The 22,598-nt window shown below is 41.1% G+C and overlaps 1 protein-coding gene across 1 annotated transcript; it reads left to right on the forward strand.

The window, feature by feature from the left end:
- The first annotated feature begins 1,386 nt into the window (after window positions 1–1,386).
- BICD2 (bicaudal D homolog 2 (Drosophila)) lies at window positions 1,387–10,798 on the forward strand. Its single transcript, XM_009694564.1, has 5 exons — window positions 1,387–1,419; window positions 4,419–4,571; window positions 7,027–7,479; window positions 8,498–9,517; window positions 10,634–10,798. Exons 1-5 carry the CDS (start codon window positions 1,387–1,389, stop codon window positions 10,787–10,789), a joined length of 1,815 nt encoding a protein of 604 aa, XP_009692866.1. The 3' UTR covers window positions 10,790–10,798.
- The last annotated feature ends 11,800 nt before the right edge of the window (window positions 10,799–22,598 follow it).

A 22,598-nucleotide genomic window follows, 5' to 3' on the forward strand; every position in this document is an offset into this window, starting at 1 on the left:
TGGCTGCTGGTCTGCCTCTCCACCTCGAAAGCATTTGCCCATTGCCAGGGGCTGCAAACAGCTTTGTCACACAGATGATCTTTATTGCAGTAGTGAAGGTACAGGTTTCCAAACCTTTTGCTGATATATAGTAAACAGTTGGATCTAATGGAACTTTTAATCTTTTTTTTTTCTCTTAAATATTAGTGTTTTGTTTAATAACTATAATTAAAAAAAAATACTTAAGAGCCGTAACTTGAGATCTAAGAGAAGATTATTTTTGGTTTCTTATGCGATCTTAATTCGGCTCTGTTCTAGCAGTATTTTATATCCCAGCCCTTAGTTACACAGTTACAGGATACTTTGCCACAGGACCCCAGTCCTCGCATGTCCAAAGGAAATGCAATTAAAATCAGATGGGCAGTGGTGAATTTCACACACAACTTGCAACTGCCAATCTTTGTAGCCTAAATAATGTAACTTGTTAGTTGTGTTAATGTCTACTGATTGACCGGAAGTTTTCTTTTTGTGCATAGAAAAGCTTTATAGTCCATATTTTGAGGTCCTAATTTCACCATTGATACCTAGGGCAGATGATGTAGCTTTGAGGGTTGGCTCTTCTGAAGCGACAGCTATGAGTATGAAGGCAGTGTTCAGAAAAACATTGGCTGAAGTACCTCCTTCAAAAAAAGTACTGAAGAACGCACTAAGTTACGTGTCCAAGGATTAGTCTTTCCAGTTTTCATGCTGATATTTAATAAAACATCATCTAAGAGATGATGTTTTATTGATTATTTTGGTGGAGTTGGTAGTGTTAGGTTAATGGTTAGACTCGATGATCTTTAGAGTCTTTTCCGACCTAAATGAGTCTATGATTCTATGACTTTCTTCTCCCCGCAGCAACAGAACATATACGAGTTGCAGTCCTTCCTGACTGCCCTGTATTTCTTCCAAAGAGTCTGCATCCTTTTTTGTGAATCCTTCATGTAAAGAACAAAGAGGGAATGATCATATCTAGAAATATTTATTGCATGAAGCGTTAAATCTAATCCTAGAATTAGTAATAAATTTGGGCAAACTAAGTTTTTACTCTTGATGATAATAACAACATGTAAAATTAGGTGTTTACTAAGCAAGGAACTCAAACTGACTCATGACCTCAGGAGTTCAGGGTGACAGAAATGGTGCTAGTGACATGGCTTCTCTTGCAAGGTCAGCCTCTGGCTGGTGACCTGGAGCCTGAACTCTCGTCGGGCTGTGCAGTGCCGAAACCAAAGGAGGGAAGTGGGTCCTTGAGATTTTTATTTTTTCTCAATTGTTTTAATTCTCAGGGTGAAATTATACATGACTTTATATGGTGGGGTGTATTAGAAAAGTAGGTGATAAGGATGAAGGCTTTTGGCAGCGATGAAGGACAGCAGTTGTGTTTTTGACATGCAGGTAAAGGTGCGTTCAAACTGGTCCTGAGGAAGCCCGTGCTATTTCTCGCACTGGTGCTTCTCCGAGGGGCCTCCTCTTGCAGAACTCTGCTGAGGCAAAGCTGAGAGGATGAAAACACTGAAGACAAGCTCTTTAGCAGCAGGAGCAGGGTGGGCTATGGCCTTTAGATCGCTTTCAGATCACCATCTTTTCCTGGGCAGGATGGATGGGAGGCTTCTGCGTGGCGGGAATATTCTGTAGGTTGAGAAATTGAGGGGTTTTGTCAGGTAGATGACCACTCAACAGGATTTTATAGCCATCAGTTCTCCACACAGTGGTAATGGTATTTTAAAATGCTGTATGATTTGCTTTGGGTGGAGGTGTGACTTTGTATAGCTGAGAGCCCAGCCAGGCATGCCCTTGTGTTCCAGCTCCCCCTTCTCCCCTGTGCTCAGGGGTTGCTCAGGCCAGAGGAGAAAGGAAGAAGCCACTAAGCCCCTGAAGCAACAAGAGTCACACAAAGTTTCGAACTCATCAGTAGGTCAGCTCACCTTTTCTGTAGACTTGAGGAACTGTGGGACACTGCCTCTGAGAACATGTGCCGTGTACGTGTGTCTGTCTTAAAATACGTGAATACCACTTTCTGTACGGGTAATAGAAAAATCTCACCAAGGAAGGATATGTGTTAGCTTCCCTTTCCTGCAGAAAAAATCCCGCCATTTGGTCAATTATATGAGATAGCATGGCACCCAATTTAACCTTGCAGCTTGCAAGCATGCACATTTATTTGACAAGAAAATGCTAAGAGCAAACTGAATGTGCAGCTTGCTAAACAGCCAATAAATCTAGGTTATATCTTCCTTCCTCGATCAGGAAACAAGGGAGCTATTTTTAAATCTGGCCTTCCTGTACACATTGAAATAGAGTGTTTTTTTGTGTGCTAGACAGAGCATGACAATACTTTCACATTAAATAATGAGCTGTTACTGTTGCGCTGAATTAAATGGGCAGGATTGGACAGAAACAATTTCTTTTCTTCAAAACAGACCGGCTCCAATGATTTCCCCAGGCACTGCCCTCTGAAAAGATTATATCATCCAGAGAGGAAGAGGAGCAAGGCAACCTGAATGGTGGGGAGAGGAGCCCGCCAGTAGCTTTGTGGGAGGTCTTCCATTGCATTTCACTTAACTTGAGAATGGGCAAAATTACAGATAAGATCTCCTAATTTGTGGGAAACTTGGTTTGATAGAAGAGCCTTTTGCAATCCTAACCATTAAACAGTTTGGATTCTCTGGCTGGAGGCTCTTGCTGCCAAAGGCAAGAGGCCTTCGTGGCAGTTGATAAGGAGAAGTTGTTAACATGTGAGTTCATGTCAGCCTGTAGTCTTCAGCTCCCTGTGGCCCATCTTTCCCTGTGACCCTGGGTTTGTGCAAAGATAGAGCAAACACTTGCTCAGGCAGGGAATATGGAATGTAGCAACTTTTCATTTGCATTGTTGTACTGTAGTGTCTGGTTTCAGCAATTAATATTCATTTTAGCTTCTCAGTTTGTTGAGAGGTAGTGCCCTTGTCTTCATTGGTAAAAATAAGCAGACAAGTTTATATAGTCTAATCTTTACCTGACATGTGAGGGAGCTACAATTTAAATTTATTGGTCTTAACAGTTGCAGGTGATTCTGTGTTTGTGTTCAGAATGTGCCAAGATTCAAGTCTTGGCATACACTCCTGCTGCAGACTTTTCTTTACCTCTTAGCTTTCTGTAGGTGCCTGTTGATACCTGTGTTGTATTACTTCTGTGTGTTCCTGCTGCACACTTGCAAGAGGACTGAGACCGTATTGGATTCATTGTTGATATTCTTGTTTCTAACCAGAAGTGGAGAACACTAAGGGAATTTGAATTTGTATATCAGAGGATGAAGCTTTCTTGGCTAGGCTGCTGGATAGATGAAAACGGGAATAAGATACCATAACTGAACTAGCTGAATCAATAGGCTGCCTCTTTCATGAGCTCACATTTGTTTTGTGCCAATTTAGAACTGTTCAGAAGATCATGCTGTCGCTTCACAGCTATGGCTGCTAAAATATCTGGATACTGTTTTTATAGACAACTGTATTGCCTATTTGCCTATCTCTGATGATATTTCTGCTAATGTTTTAGAATATGTTTTTGACTTTGTTTTAATTAAATATTTAAAGATGTGGCTTGAAGGATAAAAATGTTGAAAAAAATAAGAGCTAAATACAGTGAACCATTCACATAGCTGGATATGTGCTAGTTCAATTTATTTAAGTGTCTGTGTATATTCACAAAAGATCTAAAGATCATACTACACTAATATATTGATTTTCACTTCTTATCTATCCTGAAACAATAATGATGAATTTTTTTTAAAAAAAATTTTTAAAGCCTTTCTTTAAGGTCTTGCTTAAGTCTTGGGGCTGAGGGGAGGGAACATTTTATAAGTGAACTACAGTTGCTATTTCTTTCTTCCTGGGATCCAGGATTTCAGTTGAGCTTTAACTCGGTGTCTCTCTCCAAAAGGATTCGTTAGAACATATTTCCAAATTATTTCACTGGGTGTAAAGAAAAGGGCATAAAGAAAAGGTCTGTTGAAAAGCAGCAGCAAATACACATCCAAATAAGAACATCTGGAGTCATCTGAATCTGTCTTTCTCTTGTGAAAAGGCCCTTCTTGTTTAAGTGTTCACAGAGTCAGGCGTTGACTTCTGATCTGGAAAACTTTTGTCTGTTGCTTACAGCCAGTGAGACAACATTAACTCATTAACTTTTCTTTGAGTCAAGAGTGAGAATATGTAAGTGAAACAAGAAAATAAAATCTAATTATTGTGTAAATGACCTGGTTTTCTGTAACTTCATTTCGGGGGGTGGGGGGGAGGAGGAGGAAGAGTTTCTGTTTGAATAGAATCTCATTGATTAATGCACTTGAGGAAAGATAAAATTTGAAACTTAATTGTAACTGACCAAATCACCATCATTTTGGGGTTGGTTTGTTTTTCCAGGTCAATCAGAATGTGGAGATCCAGAGGGCCCGTCTGCGAGATGATATTAAGGAATATAAATTCCGAGAAGCGCGTTTGCTGCAAGACTACACTGAGCTTGAAGAGGAAAACATCTGTCTCCAGAAACAAGTTTCTGTCCTGAAGCAAAATCAGGCAAGTTTTTCAAAATAGCAAGCATTGCTTTGGTAGCACTGGTTAATTCCTGCGTTATGACATGGTTCGGTCTCGACTGAACATCCAACCACTTCTTTTTCTATGTTTGTACTGCTTTTGATACTATAAGCTCTACCTTTTAGTACCAAGAATTGTCCCAAAATATTTAAGTCCTTTCTGACTCTGTTTATACACAGTCATAAGACTTTATTGCTTCTACTTTTACCTCCCAAGTCCTTCCATTGCCTGCTCTCTCTGTGATGGAAGTGAAGTCTCTGCCAGTCTGCTTTGTTACTTGGTTTAGTCTTTTTGCTACACTAGTTTTTCAGTGTCTCTTTGCAATACTCTTCATCCATCCATCCATCCTTTTCTACAGTATCTGTGACTGCGTGTATTTCTGAACATACATTTTTATTGCTACTTAATGCTTACATTATCTCTCCAGTTCTGTACTCCTCCTCTCTTCTAGCTACTTTCATTAAACATGAACTACTGTTGTAGTTGCTCTGTACTGTCAGACCTGTGTGACTGCTCATCTAAAAAGTCACATTTAATTGCACAGGTCCAGCTATTTTCAGAATTTATAGAAAACTACATGTTTGGAACAACTCAAGAATTTCCCTGAGTTATCATTTGCAGAGATAATTAGATTAGATGTGGTCTTTGGCACAGTTTACTTATCTTCATCTTTCAATTGGGGATTTGCTATTTTTATTCTTCAGGTACCTGTCAGTCTCGTTGTAAATAAAACTCAAAGTTCAGTTGAGAAAATGGTATAATATTCCTGAAAGAACAGCTCTTGAAGAAAACTATCTTAATACCATCTATTGTAGTGAGCACATAGCAAAAGCTTATTAGGATTTGCTTCAGAACTCCTTCAGTATTCTGAATGAAATCTGCCCTGCCACATGAGGTGTTTGGGATATTGAATGTATTTCATTTATCTCCAGGTGAAACTCCATGTCAATGTTTGTCACGTAGGCCTCACTGATGTGCCCAAAATGAGGTTCCAGGTTTGACCTGTTCTCACCTGAATTTGGTCTAATTGCGCTGACATCATGCGGTAGGGCTGAAGGGGCTGTTTTGCTCCCGATGCAGACTGGAAGAGATAGTGATCTAGTGAAATCCAACCTATGTAGTTGGTTACTTTTGGTTTTACCTTTTTTTGCTGCATTTGTTGTATTCAGAGGAGCAAGTGAAAGTTCCCAGCTCCATGTTCACATTCTAAAATAATGAAATTCAAGAATGCTGCTGTTCTGGGCTGAGCCAAATTCAACCTCAGATGCTATCTTGTCAGTTGCTAGTAATTATTGGCTATTGTGTTTGTATTCTGGAACCTTTGAAAATAGACTGCAATCTTAAATATTTTGGCTCAGTGGACATACATAGAACCAAGAGCTAATTCTTTTAACGGCAATGGATTATTTCATTTTCTACCTTGTCCTAAGCTTGCGTGATGAATTTTATTAAGCTTTAATTATCCTACTGACATAACCAGAAGAAGCTATCAAGCTTTTGCAGGCTTAACTTGCAAAACTGAATTAACATGATTGGTTCCTGTTTTTTAAATCAGGTGTAGTTCAGTACTACTGGTTTGGTGTGTGTGGCATCTAAAATTCCTTTAGCAGTTGGCAAAAATAAATAGGGTCATATATCATGCAGTGTGTTTTCTTTTCTTTCAAGGTAAGGAAAAGGTATTCTTTAGGCTTTTGTTTTGGTTTGGTTTGGGTTTTTTTTTTGCCAAGGGCTTCAAAGTTTTAAAATTAATTGTTGGTGTTCATAATTTCAGTGCAAGAGAGGTTTAAAAAAAATACAATTTTACAGGTAAAAACTTACAGCATGCCATCAAATTTCATGTAGCAGCACTATGAGTCTGAAATGTAGAGTCTGAGTTGTAGCACTCTCAAGATGTGCTGAAATGATGATGGCAGAAATGATAAAACATTTTATTTTGAATGTATAAAAGCAGAGTTTGATTACTAGGTGCCTCCCAACAGTTTTAAGCCCAGTGGCATATTCTAACAGCAGTGCAGCAGAGTGTCAGAAGCATAGCTTTGCAGTGCTGGGTTTTGGAAATGTTGAGCTTGAATGTGTGGGAAGGTTGGCCAAGGAATTTGTTAATCAAACGGAGAAAGAGTTTGCATAATGTGCTAGGAAAGCCTGTTTTGTGATGCCTCTGTATCACACACTGTATCTCCCACCTGTCTTAATTAAGCTGGAATAGATCAGCTCATTCAATAGTTTAAGAATTTTGTTTCATGGTCTCTGTGAAGGTAAATTATGTAAGCAGTATTTGCAGTCATAGTGCAAAACTAGACTCCAGGATGGAAAAAACTATTCTATTCTTGCCATATTTAGTGAAATCAGATGTTCAAAAGTAAAATTACTTTTGGTGCCTTGCAGGCAGACATTATCATTAGAATTTTTTTTTTCCCTTCCATTTGTATATCTCCAGGTGGAGTTTGAAGGCCTGAAACATGAAATCAAAAGGCTCGAAGAGGAAACGGAATTTCTGAACAGCCAACTAGAAGATGCCATACGGCTGAAGGAGATCTCGGAACGCCAGCTTGAGGAGGCCTTAGAGACGCTGAAGACGGAGCGGGAGCAGAAGAACAATCTTCGCAAGGAGCTCTCTCACTACATGAACATCAACGACTCCATGTACAACAGCCACCTGAACATCTCTTTGGATGGACTGAAGTTCAGCGATGAAGCTACAGAACCCAATAATGATGAAATCATGAATGGATTTGAACAAAACTGCCTCAGCAAACTCAGCAATGGCAAGAATAGTACATCAACGCCCAAGAAAAATGAAAGCTTCCCTCCAGCCCCAAGTCTGGTTTCAGATCTTCTGAGTGAATTAAACATTTCTGAAATCCAGAAGCTGAAACAACAGCTTGTACAGGTAAATGCGTTTCATAAACAACTGTGTACTTCCAAATAGCTGGTGGAGTTTATTTGGACTGTAATTGCGGTCTTTTCAATACTTTGTGTGGCCACCATACAGTATGAACTATATTTGTAAAGGCTACGATTGATTTAAAAATTAAGGATGTTAAATGTTTGTTAGTGGAAAACCATAGGTTTTTTTCTTTTTTCTTTTTTTCTTCTTTTTTAATGCAAAGAAGCTAGCGGTCATGTGCTGTGTTTGGAGGAAAGTCATAATGCATCTTCTGTGCAGTACATACTGTGTCTAATTCATTATGTCACTGGCGAGAAAGACAGTATTTTGTTCAAAAAGTGATAGTTACTGCAGTCATCTTCATCAAAAGGAGTTTTGTACACCATAACTGTTTTCTGTAATTAGTTCACAGAACATGAAGTTTTAATCAGTACCAAGCATTTCTGTGTTATATTTGTGCTATTGGGAGGCTGGTGAGTTTGAAACAAGGTACATATTTGTGTTGCCTAGAAATGTTTTAAAATTAGTTTGTCAAGGATTTTTTCAAGTGTTCTATAAGAAAAAGCCTTTGTGGAAAAAATGGCTAGATTTTTTTGAAAATGAGAACTTTCAGAGGAGAAACTTTAGAAGTTTAGAAGTTTTGGTATTTCTGAGTCTTTCATGAAGCTCCAAGCTTCCACCATAGACTAGCTGCATGTTTGCTGATATGTACTTGATAATTTGCAAAATAACAGTAAACTTTATCTTATCTTCATCTGAAAGGATGTTTCCACAATGAGACCATCAGCTATGGAAGGAATGTGTAAAAATGTGCATTTTGAAGTGGAAATGAGAAAGAATTGGCAAGGAACACAGTGCTTGAGCTAGTTTTAGAATAAATTAAATAGCCTTTTCCGTAGTGTGCCAGGGATTGGATTTCTGTAACCATATGGACTTTGGCTGAGTTACTGTCTCTTGTAATAAAACCATTTAACTGTGATACAGTTTCCTTTACGTAGATGTCTCTGTTCATGTATTTCAGATGGAAAGAGAAAAGGTGAACTTGTTAACAACACTACAGGAATCCCAGAAGCAGCTGGAAAATACCCGGGGGGCCCTGTCAGAGCAACATGAGAAAGTTGGCAGACTCACAGAAAACCTGAACGCAATGAAGAAGCTCCAGGTCAGCAAGGAACGTCAGTCTGCCCTTGACAATGAGAAGGACCGAGACAGCCACGAAGATGGAGACTATTATGAAGTTGATATCAATGGCCCGGAGATCCTGGAGTGCAAGTACAAAGTGGCTGTGGCAGAGATTACTGACCTAAAAGAAGAGCTCAAAAATCTTAAGGCCAAATACAAAGAATGTGAGTCTAAGTATGAGGAAGAGAAGAGCAGATATGAGACCGAGAGCCAAACTCTCACTGAAAAGCTCACCTCGCTAGAAAAATCCAGTAGGCATGATAAAGAACAGGTGGCCAGACTGGAGAAGGAGCTGAAGAAAGTCAGTGATGTTGCTGGAGAAACACAGGGCAGCCTCAGTGTGGCCCAAGATGAACTAGTCACCTTCAGTGAAGAACTGGCCAATTTATACCATCATGTCTGCATGTGCAACAATGAAACTCCAAACAGAGTGATGCTGGATTACTACAAGGAAGGTAAAGGTGGACGCAGTAGTCCAGAGATTAAGGGAAGAAGGTCTCCCATTCTTCTTTCTAAAGGGCTGTTAACTATAGAGCTAGGAAAGGCAGAGAATGGAAGCGGTGACAGCAGCCCATCTCCAGTGTCATCTCTGCCATCTCCTGTGTCAGATCCTCAGAAGGAACCGATGAACATTTACAACTTGATCGCTATAATCCGGGATCAGATCAAACACCTGCAAGCTGCTGTGGACAGAACAACTGAGTTGTCCAGGCAGTGTGTTGCCACTCAAGAACTTGGGCCAGTGGTGGACAAAGACAAGGAAGCTCTCATGGAAGAAATCCTGAAGTTGAAGTCCCTGCTGAGCACCAAGAGAGAACAGATAGCAACTCTGAGAACTGTGCTGAAGGCCAACAAACAGGTAACCAGGTCTTACAGATGTGAAGGTTATAGTGTCAGGGAATCAGGTCATAAACACAAGAGAATTTATCTCTGAGGTCATACCACCATACCCTCAACTCTGTGGGGCTTTTGTGGATGATACTTGTTTGGTGCAAGGCTGAAGCAGGCTATTTCATTAGAGGCACACAGCTGTCCTACTGTAAAGCTGAACTCTGGGGCTTTAACTGAATTTTGTTTGTCACATACTCATGAGCCTTTTTATTAAGCTTAAGGTAGCTTCAGTCTACTGCCTGTCTGAATTGTATCAGATTTTATTTAATGTAAGGCATGTAAAATGAAGAGGTAAATCTTATTTTCTACTGGAAAGAATTCTAGTAGCTACCCTTAAAAGAGATCTTGAACTTAAGTACTCTTCTCTCTCAAACTGCAAAATAAAAGAAAGCATTACAAGATGAGGATGAGGATAAGAACACAGACAAAGTAACAGGGGTGAAAGGTAAAATTAGTCTTTGGGGATTGGGCTGTGCCATTTGATACATATTAGCAGTGCAGTAGATGAAAGTAACTGCCATTAAGACACCATGTGACATGCTTCCTTGTCATCTCTAAAGTTAAAGTAATGCAAATTGAAGTTGTCTTAAAAAAAAAAAGTAGTGTTGTTTAAGAAATGCATACATATTTTCAGTTTTCTCTTGCACATTTTAATAAAAGTGTCCCAAAATGTAAGATAGGCAAAATGCTGTAACGGTTAGAGAACTGTGCAAGTGATTGATGAATGCATTTAAATATAGAGATACTAAATAGACTATTTTGTTCTTTGTGTTGAAAATTGAAATTAAACTTCATGTTTAATTTCTTTTAGTAGTTAGAGATAGGTGTCACTAAATGTATATTCTGTAACTTTCTAGATGCTGCTGCAGTTAATGGTAGTAGGACACCCATATATCCGATCTGTTTCCAGTGTTCAAAAATTAAATTTTATTTAATCTGTACAAGACAAGTTGACCCGAAGTTTAACACTTCAGTACAAAGTAAATGTTTCATTATGTGAATAATGACTAGAAATATCTTAGCCGGCCACTTTGTGAGGAGTTTCATTAACTAGTATGTTTCTGTTCTTCTTGGTGAACAACAGACTGCAGAGGTAGCCCTTGCCAACTTAAAAAGCAAGTATGAAAATGAGAAAGCTATGGTTACGGAGACAATGATGAAGCTGCGAAATGAGCTGAAGGCTTTGAAAGAAGATGCTGCTACCTTCTCTTCCCTGAGAGCAATGTTTGCTACAAGGTAAAGAACATATGAACTCTGCAAAATCTCTTTCCTTGCTTGTGTGGGGGAAGAGCTGAACATTCTGTCCACCTACCCATGCAGAGAATGGCGGGTTGGGGTGCCTTTTTCCAAGTTCATTGCCTACAGTGTTTGTCTGCTATATGTTCCGATTGATGAGGAAAATGCCAGGCATATAGTACATTGCAACAAAACAACAAGTTGTTGTGGCAGTATTTATTTAATTTGGGTGTGAGATTATCCCTAGTTCATGAAGCCATTAACCCTGTGGAGTAACATGTAACAGTGCAAAATGAACATTTATTACACAATGAAGATGTGACTCTGCTTGATCGGTAACGATCCAGAAAAAAGAAAAGATGTTGCAAACATCTTGTTATTCTTAGGTTTTCTATCCTTCAGTTGGCATCTCTTGTCATGTCATTTACCTGTCTGAGCTTGATTTGGGTTGCGTATGCCTTTGGAACTTGCTTCTGCTTCTCAGTTGTGCTTTGTGGTGTTAACAGACAAAAAAATACCTGCTGACACGTCACGTGCTGTAGAAGCGATAAATGCTGTTTTGATCTGCATGTTGCTTACTGCTGCTGTCATTGATTTCTTCTTTAAGTTTACGCATTTCTTTTGGGGAATATTGAAGCAACAACATCATGTTACAAAATCCAGATCTGCTTCACAGCTAAGGGATGTTCAGTTGGCTCCTATGAGGAGATGATCCTGAAAAACAGGAAAAGAAAAATCTGTATCTAAAAGTTGCAAGTCCCAGCTCGGGAGGATTCACAGGGATACCCCTGTCAATGTTCACTTGGCTGCATGTTACATGCATTGCCTAAAGAAAATAGAGAAGAGAGACTGTAAAGGATGCTGTTTAATGTAACATAGACACTTGCTTTTAAGCTAACCCAAGGCGGTGGGAGTTTGAATGTGCTGTATGCTGCTTCATTCTCTGCCTTCTCTGGACATTACAAAAAAAAAAAAAACAAACCACCACCAAAAAACAAAACAAAACCAAACGAACAAAAAAAACCCCAGAAAATCTTTTCTTTCTGTCAGCTGCTAAAAGTACTATAGTAGGGAATCACAAGGGTGCTTCTGAGGATTCCTGAGGCTTTTCTGTATGGTCTTTTGTGAGGATGGTTCTGCAGCAGCTCTCATGTTCCCTGAGTAATCTTAGGGTGATTCAGCCTTTCTCAGCAATATCTGTGCATGTGGGTAAGCATGGAAAGGAGAAATGGATAGCAAGGAATGCTAAAGGTTGAATTGTGGCAGCTCATTATGCTAGAGGAAGGAATGCCCTGTACAGTCCCGATCTGTCCTACTTTCTGTCCTCTCTCTCTCCTTTTCTGGAATGTAATTAATATGCAGAAATTACAACAAATCTCTTTGTTGTAGATCAGCTTGAAGCTGAGAGGAAAGAGAAAAAGCATACTATTAACTTTCAGTTATTTTTCCTAGATGCAGATAGCTAGCTGTCTAAATTACACACAACTGCAGTATATTTTCTATACACTTTGATTTTCCTGCCTCAGTGTGAAACTGAGAGAGTGATGTGAACTGGTTTGGAGAGGAAAAATTGTCAGAGAAATGCCAGAGGGGTAAATGTCTCTCTGCCTTTCTCTCGGTGTGTTATCTAGAGGTCAATCTTGTCCTTTTACTGGGAAGACAGTAATGAGGATTCCTTGACATGTGGAAGTTGGAGGCAGAATAAAAGTTCTGAAAGCAACAGACTTAAGAGCTGTGTCCTGGAGCTCTCTTGGGGAGTTGTGGGTGATTAGAGGTAGAGCTCTGTTTGGGAATGCATGAGAGACTCCCCTGCCTAAATGAATAATTGTTATTTCTGAACTTATGCTTTACTTAGTAACTGTAGTGGGAAAAAAAAAGGGGAGGGGGACAAGAGCAACGGAGGACTCAAAAAGCTGAGGATGGGAGCGAGTGGAGCCGTGGTTCACTGAGCCTTTTCTCTTGTGAGCACTTGCATTCATGATCGGTGCATGGCAGATAAGCAGCTGGGCCTTGTATTTTGCATCTAGCCTGAGACAGCGGCAGTTGCACAGAGCATGAAGAATTGCTTCTTTCTCCCAGTGTGTCCAGTGTTTCAGATGCCACAGTAGCTATGAAGACCTGTTACTGCCTGCTAATGGAGCACCTCTTAACCGTCTACAGTAAGTTGTGTTTCTTCTCTGGCCAAGAGGTTTGTATCAGCCGAGACTGAAAACAAGTGATGGGGCCTTTACCCCACCGTGTTTGTTTTCATTGTTGTGTTCAAGTGTGGGATGAAGCAGGCTGCTGCACACAGATACTTATCCACAGAAAGACTCCCATTTTGTAGGATGCAAGAGAGCTGTAACAATACATGAGAGTTGAAGGCTGGGCATGAATATAGTAACTGACCTAATTTCCTCTTTAAAGTAGGTTAATCCCACTAATTTGACAATACTACCAGCTATTTTTAATAAGTAATGAAAATACAGTAAGATCTCAGCCTGGAGACAAAGGAAGGCTTGCAAAACACAGATTAACAGCTTCCAGCACTGAGGGACTGCTGCAGTACTCTAGACAATACTGTATGCCTAAAGTTAAGCTGTTGTACAAAGGAATAAATCAAGATATTCATAATATACTATAGACATACATGCAATAGCTGTCCTGTTAAAGTCCAGATTTTCTTAACACACATGTCCCTGTTCTATGTACAAACAGACTGAAAGCATTGGAAGCCAGATTAAAATGTGCTCTGTAGATCTGAAATTTGAATTTATCTGCTTAATTAGACTGTAATAGTTATTTATGTATCACTGTAGTACAACAAAACATTTTGATGTTTCATTAGTAAACTCTCTTCAGCAGAAAAGAAAAAAAAGATTCAATTGCTTCTCCATTTTAAAATCCAAAGAGAAGCTGAACATTTTTTTTTGTTTTGCTTTGTCAAGTAGGTTTGCACTTGCTAACAGGCAGCTTGGGTGCTGCAAAATGTAAATAAATGAAGCCTGACAATGATGCAGCAAATGTTCCTTAGGTACAGCCTTCAGCTTTATTACGAGATGTGAAGTGGTACTTCTTTCTCTTTATGGATACCATCTGGCTTCTGTTACTGTACCTGCTATCTGGAGTAGTTGTTTGACAGAATATTTCCCAAAATAATCTTTCTTAAAATTCATTGGTACAAAATGCACTACTGTAGTTACTGTTTTGAGAGGGTTATGAATGTATTTACTTAGGAATTTAAAATGGAATATCTTGTATTCACATGATGAGATTGAACATTGTAAAGAAAGCACTCACTTTTACAGTACACTTATGTCACCATTTAAAGGCTGTACCAGCGCCGATGGCAGATGCTATTAACCCCTTCCTTTCCCAGAAGGAGAGGAGAAAAAGGAGAGACACTTATGGGTTGGAAAGTTAAAGCAAACTTTTATTAAAGAAATAACAGTGAGAAAGAGTATAAATTATATTAAAACTAATACTACTAATAATAGAAATATACAAAACCAATATTGATCTTCCCAATGATGACTGCCTGCCACACAGTGGCAGCTCGCAGTGCTCACGAGGCCAGGCAGGCACCCGGATGTCCTGGACTGGGCTCCACAGCAGACAGGAACTGGATTCAGGAATGCACAAATTGGGATCTGAGGCAGGAGAGAGAACAGTGTCCCACCAGGATGCTGGCCATGAAGGAAAGAGGGCCTGATCCTCATGATCCCTGAGCTTTATACTGAGTATTCCTGTGGGTGGGCTGGCATGCTGCATTGGTCAGTCCTTGGTCACCTGTCCCATCCGCAGCTTCCTGCGAGTGCGACCCTTATCCACTTTTTCCACCTCCCCCCACACAGAGCGCAAGAGAGCCCACAGGGAACAAGAACACCTATGGACCTTTCTGCATAACAATCCTGCTTCTACTCCAGCAACAACTACAGATGTCAAGTGCCATCAACTCTAAGAGCAGGCACAGCCTGGAAAACCTGTAGTCAGCTTCAGAAAGTGCCATTACTTAAGAAAACTTAACTGAAGGAAAATCTCCTGAAAGGAGAAATGGTCCTGTTTTAGCCAAACCAGGACATTCCACCCCTTATTCCATACCATTCGTGTCTTACTCAGGGTACTACTGTTTGGGGTTTTTTTCCCAACTCCAAATAGTTATACATATTACACAGACACTAGCTGATGATTGTGGGTTTCCGTCTGTCGTAGCAGTCTCTCAGGGCAGGAGAAATGGTGTGAGATTCAGCGTGGTTCGTGCCCGTGGGTTAAAGGTATCAACTTTGAGGAAGTTACTGGGTACCACTTGTTGAATCTAGGTTGTCATCACTGTGGTGTTAGCCTGAAAGACACTTATTGAATACTGTTAGTATTATGTACCAATTAACATAATACAATTCAAAATTGAGGATTCTCGCCTCAAATCAAATACCCTTGAGGTACACGATGGATTTCATCATCCTTCAACATCACCCACCAAGTATACCCAGGCACTTGAATGGGATTGCCTTTGCCCAAAGCAGGAAAATCCCAAACAGTTTTCCCCAGCATACTCCTTTCATGCACCACAGGGACTTTATCCCATTCTATGTAGGTAAACGGTCTGACTGAGCAGGACCAGCTCGATTGATAGATTTCCCCTGGTATTAACTATCCAGGAGGATTGTGCCAGAGGTTTATCCCAATTTTTAAAGGTTCCACCACTCATTCCTTTTAGTGTAGTCTTTAACAATCCACTGTACCACTCAGTTTTCCCTGAGGCTGGTGCATGATAGGGGATGAGATATACCCACTCAATGCCGTGTTCTTTTGCCCAAGTGTCTATGAGGTTGTTTCGGAAATGGGTCCTATTGTCTGACTCAATTCTTTCTGGAGTGCAATGCTGCCATAGAACTTGCTTTTCAAGGTCCAGGATAGTATTCCGAGCAGTGGCGTGGGGCATGCAATACGTTTCCAGCCAACCAGTGGTTGCTTCCACCATCGTGAGCACATTGTGTTTGCCTTGGCAGGTTTGTGGGAGTGTGATATAGTTAATTTGCCAAGCCTCTCTGTATTTGTGTTTCAACCATCGTCCTCCATACCACAGAGACTTTAACCACTTGGCTTGCGCATGGATGACCTGGGCAGTGGTGTCCATGGTTAGGTCCACCCCTTGATCACAAGCCCATCTATATGCTTCCTTTCTTCTTTGATGGTCTGAAGTGTCATGGGCCTACCAAGGTAGAAGAAGTTTGCCTTCATGTTCCCGGTCTAGATCCACCTGAGCTACTTCAATCATAGCAGCTTGATCTGCCTTCTGATTGTTTTGATGTTCCTCAGCGGCCCAGCTCTTAGGTACATGAGCATCTATGTGCCGTACTTTTACAGTCAGGTTCTCCAGCTGGGCAGCAATATCTTGCCACAGTGCGGCGACCCAAATGTGTTTACCTCTGCACTGCCAGTTACTCTGCTTCCACTGCTTTAACCACCCCCACAAGCCATTTGCCACCATCCATGAGTCAGTATACAGATAAAGTACCAGCCATTTTCCTTGTTCAGCAATATCTAAGGCCAGTTGGATGGCGTTTACTTCTGTGAACTGACTTGATTCACCTTGTCTTTCACTGGCTTCAGTGACTCATCGTACAGGACTCCATGCGGCCGCTTTCCACCTCCTACCAGCAGTAGGATTTCTGTCTCATTTCCTTGTGTCCTCTCCATGATCACGCAGGGAAAAACCACAGAGCACCTCACGTCGTGTACCGTTTCTCTTGAGCCAGTCCTGTAGGAGGGTGTCGTCTTTTAACAGGTGTAATATGGGCTCATGCAGGTGGAAAGTAGAGTCTATCCTCAATCTTGGACAGTTTGTCAAACGTCTGTCCAAGGAAGCTGTCGGATTTCTCACTCAGTTTTTCCACAGCTGAGGCATGAGCTTCTAGGGAAGAAAGATTACCTTCATCTTGCCGTAGTCGGCCAGCTAGTGCATCCAGTCTTGGTTCCTCTCGGACTTCCCAGTCCGTCGTTGCCAATGTATGGGCATACGATGGTGACATCTTCCGCCACATGGGTTGTGTGCATCAGACTTCATCTGGATCTGTGGGTAGCTGTGGATCATCTAGGTTAGAATAAATCATGTCCCGCACAGCTAATTCCCTCAGATACTGGGTATCTTTCTCCATGGTGTTCCACTTCCGTGGATGACATGCAATATCTTCCCTGAACGGGTAGCTCTCCTTCACAGCTGACAGGAGACACCTCCAGAGGCTGAGGGCTTGCGCCTTTTTCCCAATCACCTTGTCAATTCCCCTTTCCCTAGAGAGGGATCCCAGCAGCCTGGCTTCTCTACAGTCTCAGTCCAAGCTGCTGGCCCCACTATCCCAGCATCAGAGCAATCAGGTGATAATGTGCTCGCCTGATTGACGGCTGAAGTCCTTTCGTATATCTTGAAGTTCATGAAATTTTAGGGATCGGGAGATTACCTCTGCTTCTGCCTGTTCTTGGTTTCGGGGTCAGGGACTTACCTCTGGTTCTACGTCATCCTGCCGTTCTTGTGATTGCCCTGGTTCCGCCTCATCCCTCTGTTCTCATGATGGCTGTGGTTCATCTGCATCATCTCATTCTCGTGACGTCCCTGATTCAGCCTCATCCTACTGCAGACGAGCTGATTTTTTTGGAGTATTTCTTCTTCTGTACAGGGGTGACTGATACAGGCACAGGTCGGTTCCCTGACTCAGCTGCATCACCCTTGACCTGAGGTGAGTGATGAGCTCACCCTCATCTGAGCAGACTGTAGCGTAGCCAGAAGATTTTTCAGCCAGTTGACTGTTGCCGGAGTCGCAGTTACAACAGTGCCCATCACCGGGGTTGGAGTGGCTGTGGTGGGGGATGGGGTGGCTTTGGCACACGTGGTAGGAGTTGAGATGGCTTCACAGCACCTACACCTGTACTGGTGTTTACTATTATACCACACCAGGAAAACACTTGGAGTAAATAATAATAATAAGTTCATGCTGGTTTGATAGTCCCAAGAATATCTGAAATTCTCAAAATTCGGTGCAGTCAGGTTGGCAGTGAAGGGAGAAGTACCATTTCCCCAGGTAAAATTGTGAATGTAATTCCTAACAAAATCTGCTAGCCTGAAATACACAGATAAAGCTGCTACCATCAGTTCATGAACTGAGCTGCCTGTCATCACTCTATAGACATGAAGGGTCGGGGTGATAACGGTCCATTTTATCACAGTGTAAATCAGTGCTAAACACCCTAGTACAACCATGCCTATCACCCAACGGCCAGCAGTGATAAATCATTTATACACAACAATAACCAACACTACATATGGCAGGTAAGGTACACTTAGCTCTGAAAAGACATAATGTACAATTGTGCCCAACACCCAGGAGAATCAGCATTATGAAATCTGTTTTAATTTCCAACCCCTGGAGACTGTCAAAGAAAGAAACCTGATCCCCTCTCAGCTGAGCTGTCCAGGTCTCCTCCCACTGGGGTGGGGATTCGAACTCAGATCTCTCAGACCAAGAATCTGGGGCTTTTCACACTTAAGCTACTCATGAAGCGGCTTGTGCCCCACATTGGGCACCAAAAGTCTGTCACCATTTAAAGGCTGGGCTAGTGCTTAAAGCAGATGGCAGATGCTTTCTATTAACCCCTTCCTTTCCTAGAAGGGGAAGGAGAGGAGAAAAGAGAGAGAGACTTATGGGTTGAAAAGTTAAAACAACTTTAATAAAGCAATAACAATGAAAAAGGGTATAAATAATTTTAAAACTAATACTAATATACAAAACCCACATTGATCTTCCCAATGATGACTGCGGGCCTATGTGCCGTGCCACAGCGGCTTACAGTGCTCACGCAGCAGGGCAGGCACCCAGATGACCCAGACTGGATTCAGCAGCTGACAGGAACCAGATTCAGGAATGCACGGATCAGGGCTGGAGGCAGGAGAGCAAGCAGAGTCCCACCAGGATGCCAGCCATGAAGGAAAGAGGGCTGGCCCCCATGATCCCTGAGCTTTATACCAAGTAATCCCATGGGTGGGCTGGAATACTGCATTGGTCAGTCCTTGGTCACCGGTCCCCTCTGCAGCTTCCTGCGAGTGTGATCCTTTTCGCCTTCCCCTCACGCGGGGCACAAGAGAGCCCACAGGGAACAAGCACACACCTATGGGCCTTTCTGCATAACAATCCTGCTTCTACCCCAGCAACAACTACAGACATCAAACACCATCAACTCATTTGATGTTGACATTTCTCATCCCTCTAAAATAAAGACAGAACAGCAATTAAGAAATCTAGCAGAAGGCTTTGAAAAGCAGAGAAGAAATGTGCCTAGATGTAATTAATGGCTATCCCCATGTTCCAGTGTTTCATAAACTGTAAATAAAGGGAGAGACAAACTCTGCAACAAGTCAGCAAGGGGACAAGTGGGAAGTTCTAGAACATACCAGAAAGACTGACAGCATGCAACATGAGATTAAAATTACAAGATAGTGCTTGTGATAAAGAAACAAAGCCATGATTACACATAAGAAACTAGAAACTAGCAGCTAGCTGTTGTTCACTAATAAAGAAAAGGTGTTTCAAGTGAATACATATGTCAGTTCAGAATCATACAAGCTCTGTCAGTTTGCCAAGTATCCAAAGCATTTGGGAAAATATTCTTGTCTTCATGGACATCAAAGACCTACAGAATATAAAGGAGTTTAAATGCATGCAGAGAACAGTGCAGTCCTCACAGGACTGAGAATTACAGCTAAAGAGTCTTCATGCTGGACTCCACACAGTAGAAGTATTCAACTTCTCTAAAAATATCCCATAGGATAAATGCTCAGAGGAGCCAGATGCAGAAACTGTGACTGAAAATTTCCAGAATGGGATTCCCAGATGGGAGTAACAGCATTTGCCTCCTATTCCTGGTGCTAGATCTAGAGGTGATGAATGATGTCTGGAGAGAAAAATGTCTGGGCTGCCAGCACCCACGTGAAAGCAAAGAGACATCCAGGCAGGACAAAGGCATTCAACTCTCTTAGACATGCTACAAAAAACCACAGGTGATGTCTTGCACATAGTCACGTTTATAACACTGATGTGCCTGCTCTAGACTCTAAATGTTCTTGGCACCTAAAATGTCTACTACAAGTAATGCTGGATATATAGAGAGTTAGCCTTGGTGAAGGTGCCCCTTGTAGACAGACCCTGGACCTGGGTTGCAACAATGACTTTGCTCTCTTCTCCCAGATATTTTTCGGAGCGGTGCTGTCCACACCACTAATTCCTCTGTGCCGTAGTGCTTTGTTTGAATGCCTGCTGTTGAGGAGAGTAAAACACAGGTGTTCCTGTGATATAATAGTGGTGCCATAGGAATACTCAGAGTAAAGACAATGCCAGCTCTTGTTGTGTAGCTTGTCTCCCCTTTTGTTTTTAATCAGAATGGAAAGGAAGCTACTTTAAAATACCTTATATGGGAGACCACTGCAGCAGCAGTTATTTGTATCCCTAGTGCTTTAGACAGGCAAGTCTTGGCTTCATTTGGCAATTAATAGGCAGTGTCAGTGCTCATAGTCTGTAAAAGACAAAGCATGTGTGCAGTTTCAGTGATATAGAGTAGAGAGGGACAGAGAGTTCAGGATTAGATCCTCCACCCCTTGCTACCCTCTTCAGTGAAGTGGGAAAAAATGTCCTACCTGCGTGATATCTTTAAACTTACTTCTAATCTAGTGGCATAGGATTGTTAATTTCAACCTTTAAATGTAAAAAAGAAAGGAGTTTTCTTTTGAATTCTAGGAGGAGGGAATTTGCCCTAAAAGTTTATGATCTCTCCTTGAGAGGCTTTATCAGTGGAAATTTAGAAGAGCTGTAGTGTCCAGCAGTGTGGGGCTGATTCTTCCCTCAGTGCAGGCGATAGTTCTTCCCATGTGTTTCAAACTATGAGAGAGATTTGTGGTCTGATTACTTTTTTTAATAGCTTTTACTAATGGACATTGATTACACATGGCTGATTATGAACATTCTGGAAAACTATAGCTGGTTATAAACTATTCTGTGTTCTTAGCGAAACTCACAATGTTTTATACAAATAAAGGCCACAGCATTTGTTCCTTTCAAATATACAACTCAGATGAGTTTTCAGTGCAAGGTATTTGGTGGCATCAGGTATACGGTTGGACTTGATGATCTTTGAGGTCTCTTCCAACCATAATGATTCTATGATTCTATTGAGGAAGTAATTACAAATTAGTGATTGGCTAATGTTTCCATAGATATTCCCTTGAAGGTGCTCATCTCTAATCCTAAACTACCTAAATCTGGAGTTTTCTTTTCTTCTGCCTTCTTCAGGAGTTGTGCTTTATTTTGCTCTTCAGGGATTCTTGAAAAACACATTCCCGGAGTTTGGATCTACACGGTTTACAACTATGCAAACCAAGGCAAGAGATGGGCTTAGTATACTTCCTAAAACCATCCAAAAGATGCTGCCCTAGCAGAGGGCCTCGCTCCTGCAGTCAGGTCTGTGTGAGTTCTGGTGCAGCTGCACTTGGACTAGTGCACATGGGAAACTCGCCTGCCTGGAGCATATTTATGTGGAGTTAAGCTTTTTAATACTTCTGCTTCAACAACTTTTTAGAAAAGACGTGTATTTGGTTTTATGGATATACAAAACTCTATCCCGTGTGAGTTCCTTCAGAGGAGACAAGCTCAGACAGATTGGGTGAGATAATGACAGCTACGATCTAGTTTCTGATGGCATGCCTGTTTTCTGCTGTCAATCCCTAGTAACAACTTTCTGTTATTCCACTTAAAAATCCAAACCATGCATAGACTGGCTCTAAATCTTACCCTTGGTGCTGAGGAGCACAGCTCTGCGGCACATCATGGGGCTCATCTCCATTTGCCACACAATGCAGAGCAGAAGGCCACCTTGTGAAAGGAGATTCAATAGCTTTATTACCACCATAGTCTTCTTCCCCGTATTCCTCTTTGGTAATATAAAATGGTCGCTTTCTCTGCAGATGAGCAGGTTTTCACCAGGGGTTGGAGTGAGGGGGAGGTGGGGGGAAGATGTTAAAATTCAGTCTTTAATATTAATTTCTAATGTAAAGATTCAGTTTGAAATAGCAGGTGGCTAATATCCCTTATAGCTGAATGCAGGCAATGCTCATTTACATGTCATTTTAACTGCTTCTCTGCTAATACATTTCCCAGTTTTCAATAAAGCCGAAAAATTGTGATTTTAATCCTCCATGTTTTAATTTCTTATGTAGGTTGACAATTTAATCTCTCAAGGTAGAAGTTAAAGTAGTTGATGCATCTCTCAAAAGGCCTCCTTCAGTCACATCTGTCTTGCTTGCTTGGAAGTTGTCATATGGTCTTCATATTGATTGCAGAGGAGGAGGAGAAAGTATAATTATACCCAGGCGCATTTGGTTACATCACCTTTTTTTGTTCTGGAAGAGATCTTGATTCAGTAGTGAATTTAGCTATAAATGTTATTAAATATAGTACACGCTAAAGCTCAAATAAAATACTATGTAGAAATAAGGCACAACTGGCATTTTTGGGAAGCAGTGGTATGCAGCTTTTGAAAATGAGACAACCCATTGTTGTATTTTTCAATAATTTGGCTTCAGATAGTGTTTTAGAGAATTTAGTGTTTATTTCTCATCATGATATTTAACATTCAGGATATTTGTTTCCTCTGTGTAGATGTTTGTTTTAGCTGGTGGTGTTTTGAAAAATCTAGTTGATGCTTCCTTAAGCTCCTTTTTTTGTTGTTGCTAATTACCAGTCAAAAGAAAATAGGCAACATCAAAGCCTTCTGTTCACTGTCCAGTTAAAACT

This window comes from Cariama cristata, unplaced genomic scaffold (assembly GCF_000690535.1).
Source record: "Cariama cristata isolate BGI_N322 unplaced genomic scaffold, ASM69053v1 scaffold8612, whole genome shotgun sequence".
Lineage (NCBI taxonomy): Eukaryota > Metazoa > Chordata > Aves > Cariamiformes > Cariamidae > Cariama > Cariama cristata.

What these genes read in the sequence shown, in the direction of transcription:
- BICD2 (XM_009694564.1), top strand. Translation starts at nt 1,387, where the DNA reads ATGAAGGACAGCAGTTGTGTTTTTGACATGCAG. An exon ending in CTGTCCTGAAGCAAAATCAG is followed by an intron (nt 4,572 to 7,026) that starts GCAAGTTTTTCA and finishes GTATATCTCCAG; the next exon opens with GTGGAGTTTGAAGGCCTGAA. An exon ending in TGAAACAACAGCTTGTACAG is followed by an intron (nt 7,480 to 8,497) that starts GTAAATGCGTTT and finishes CATGTATTTCAG; the next exon opens with ATGGAAAGAGAAAAGGTGAA.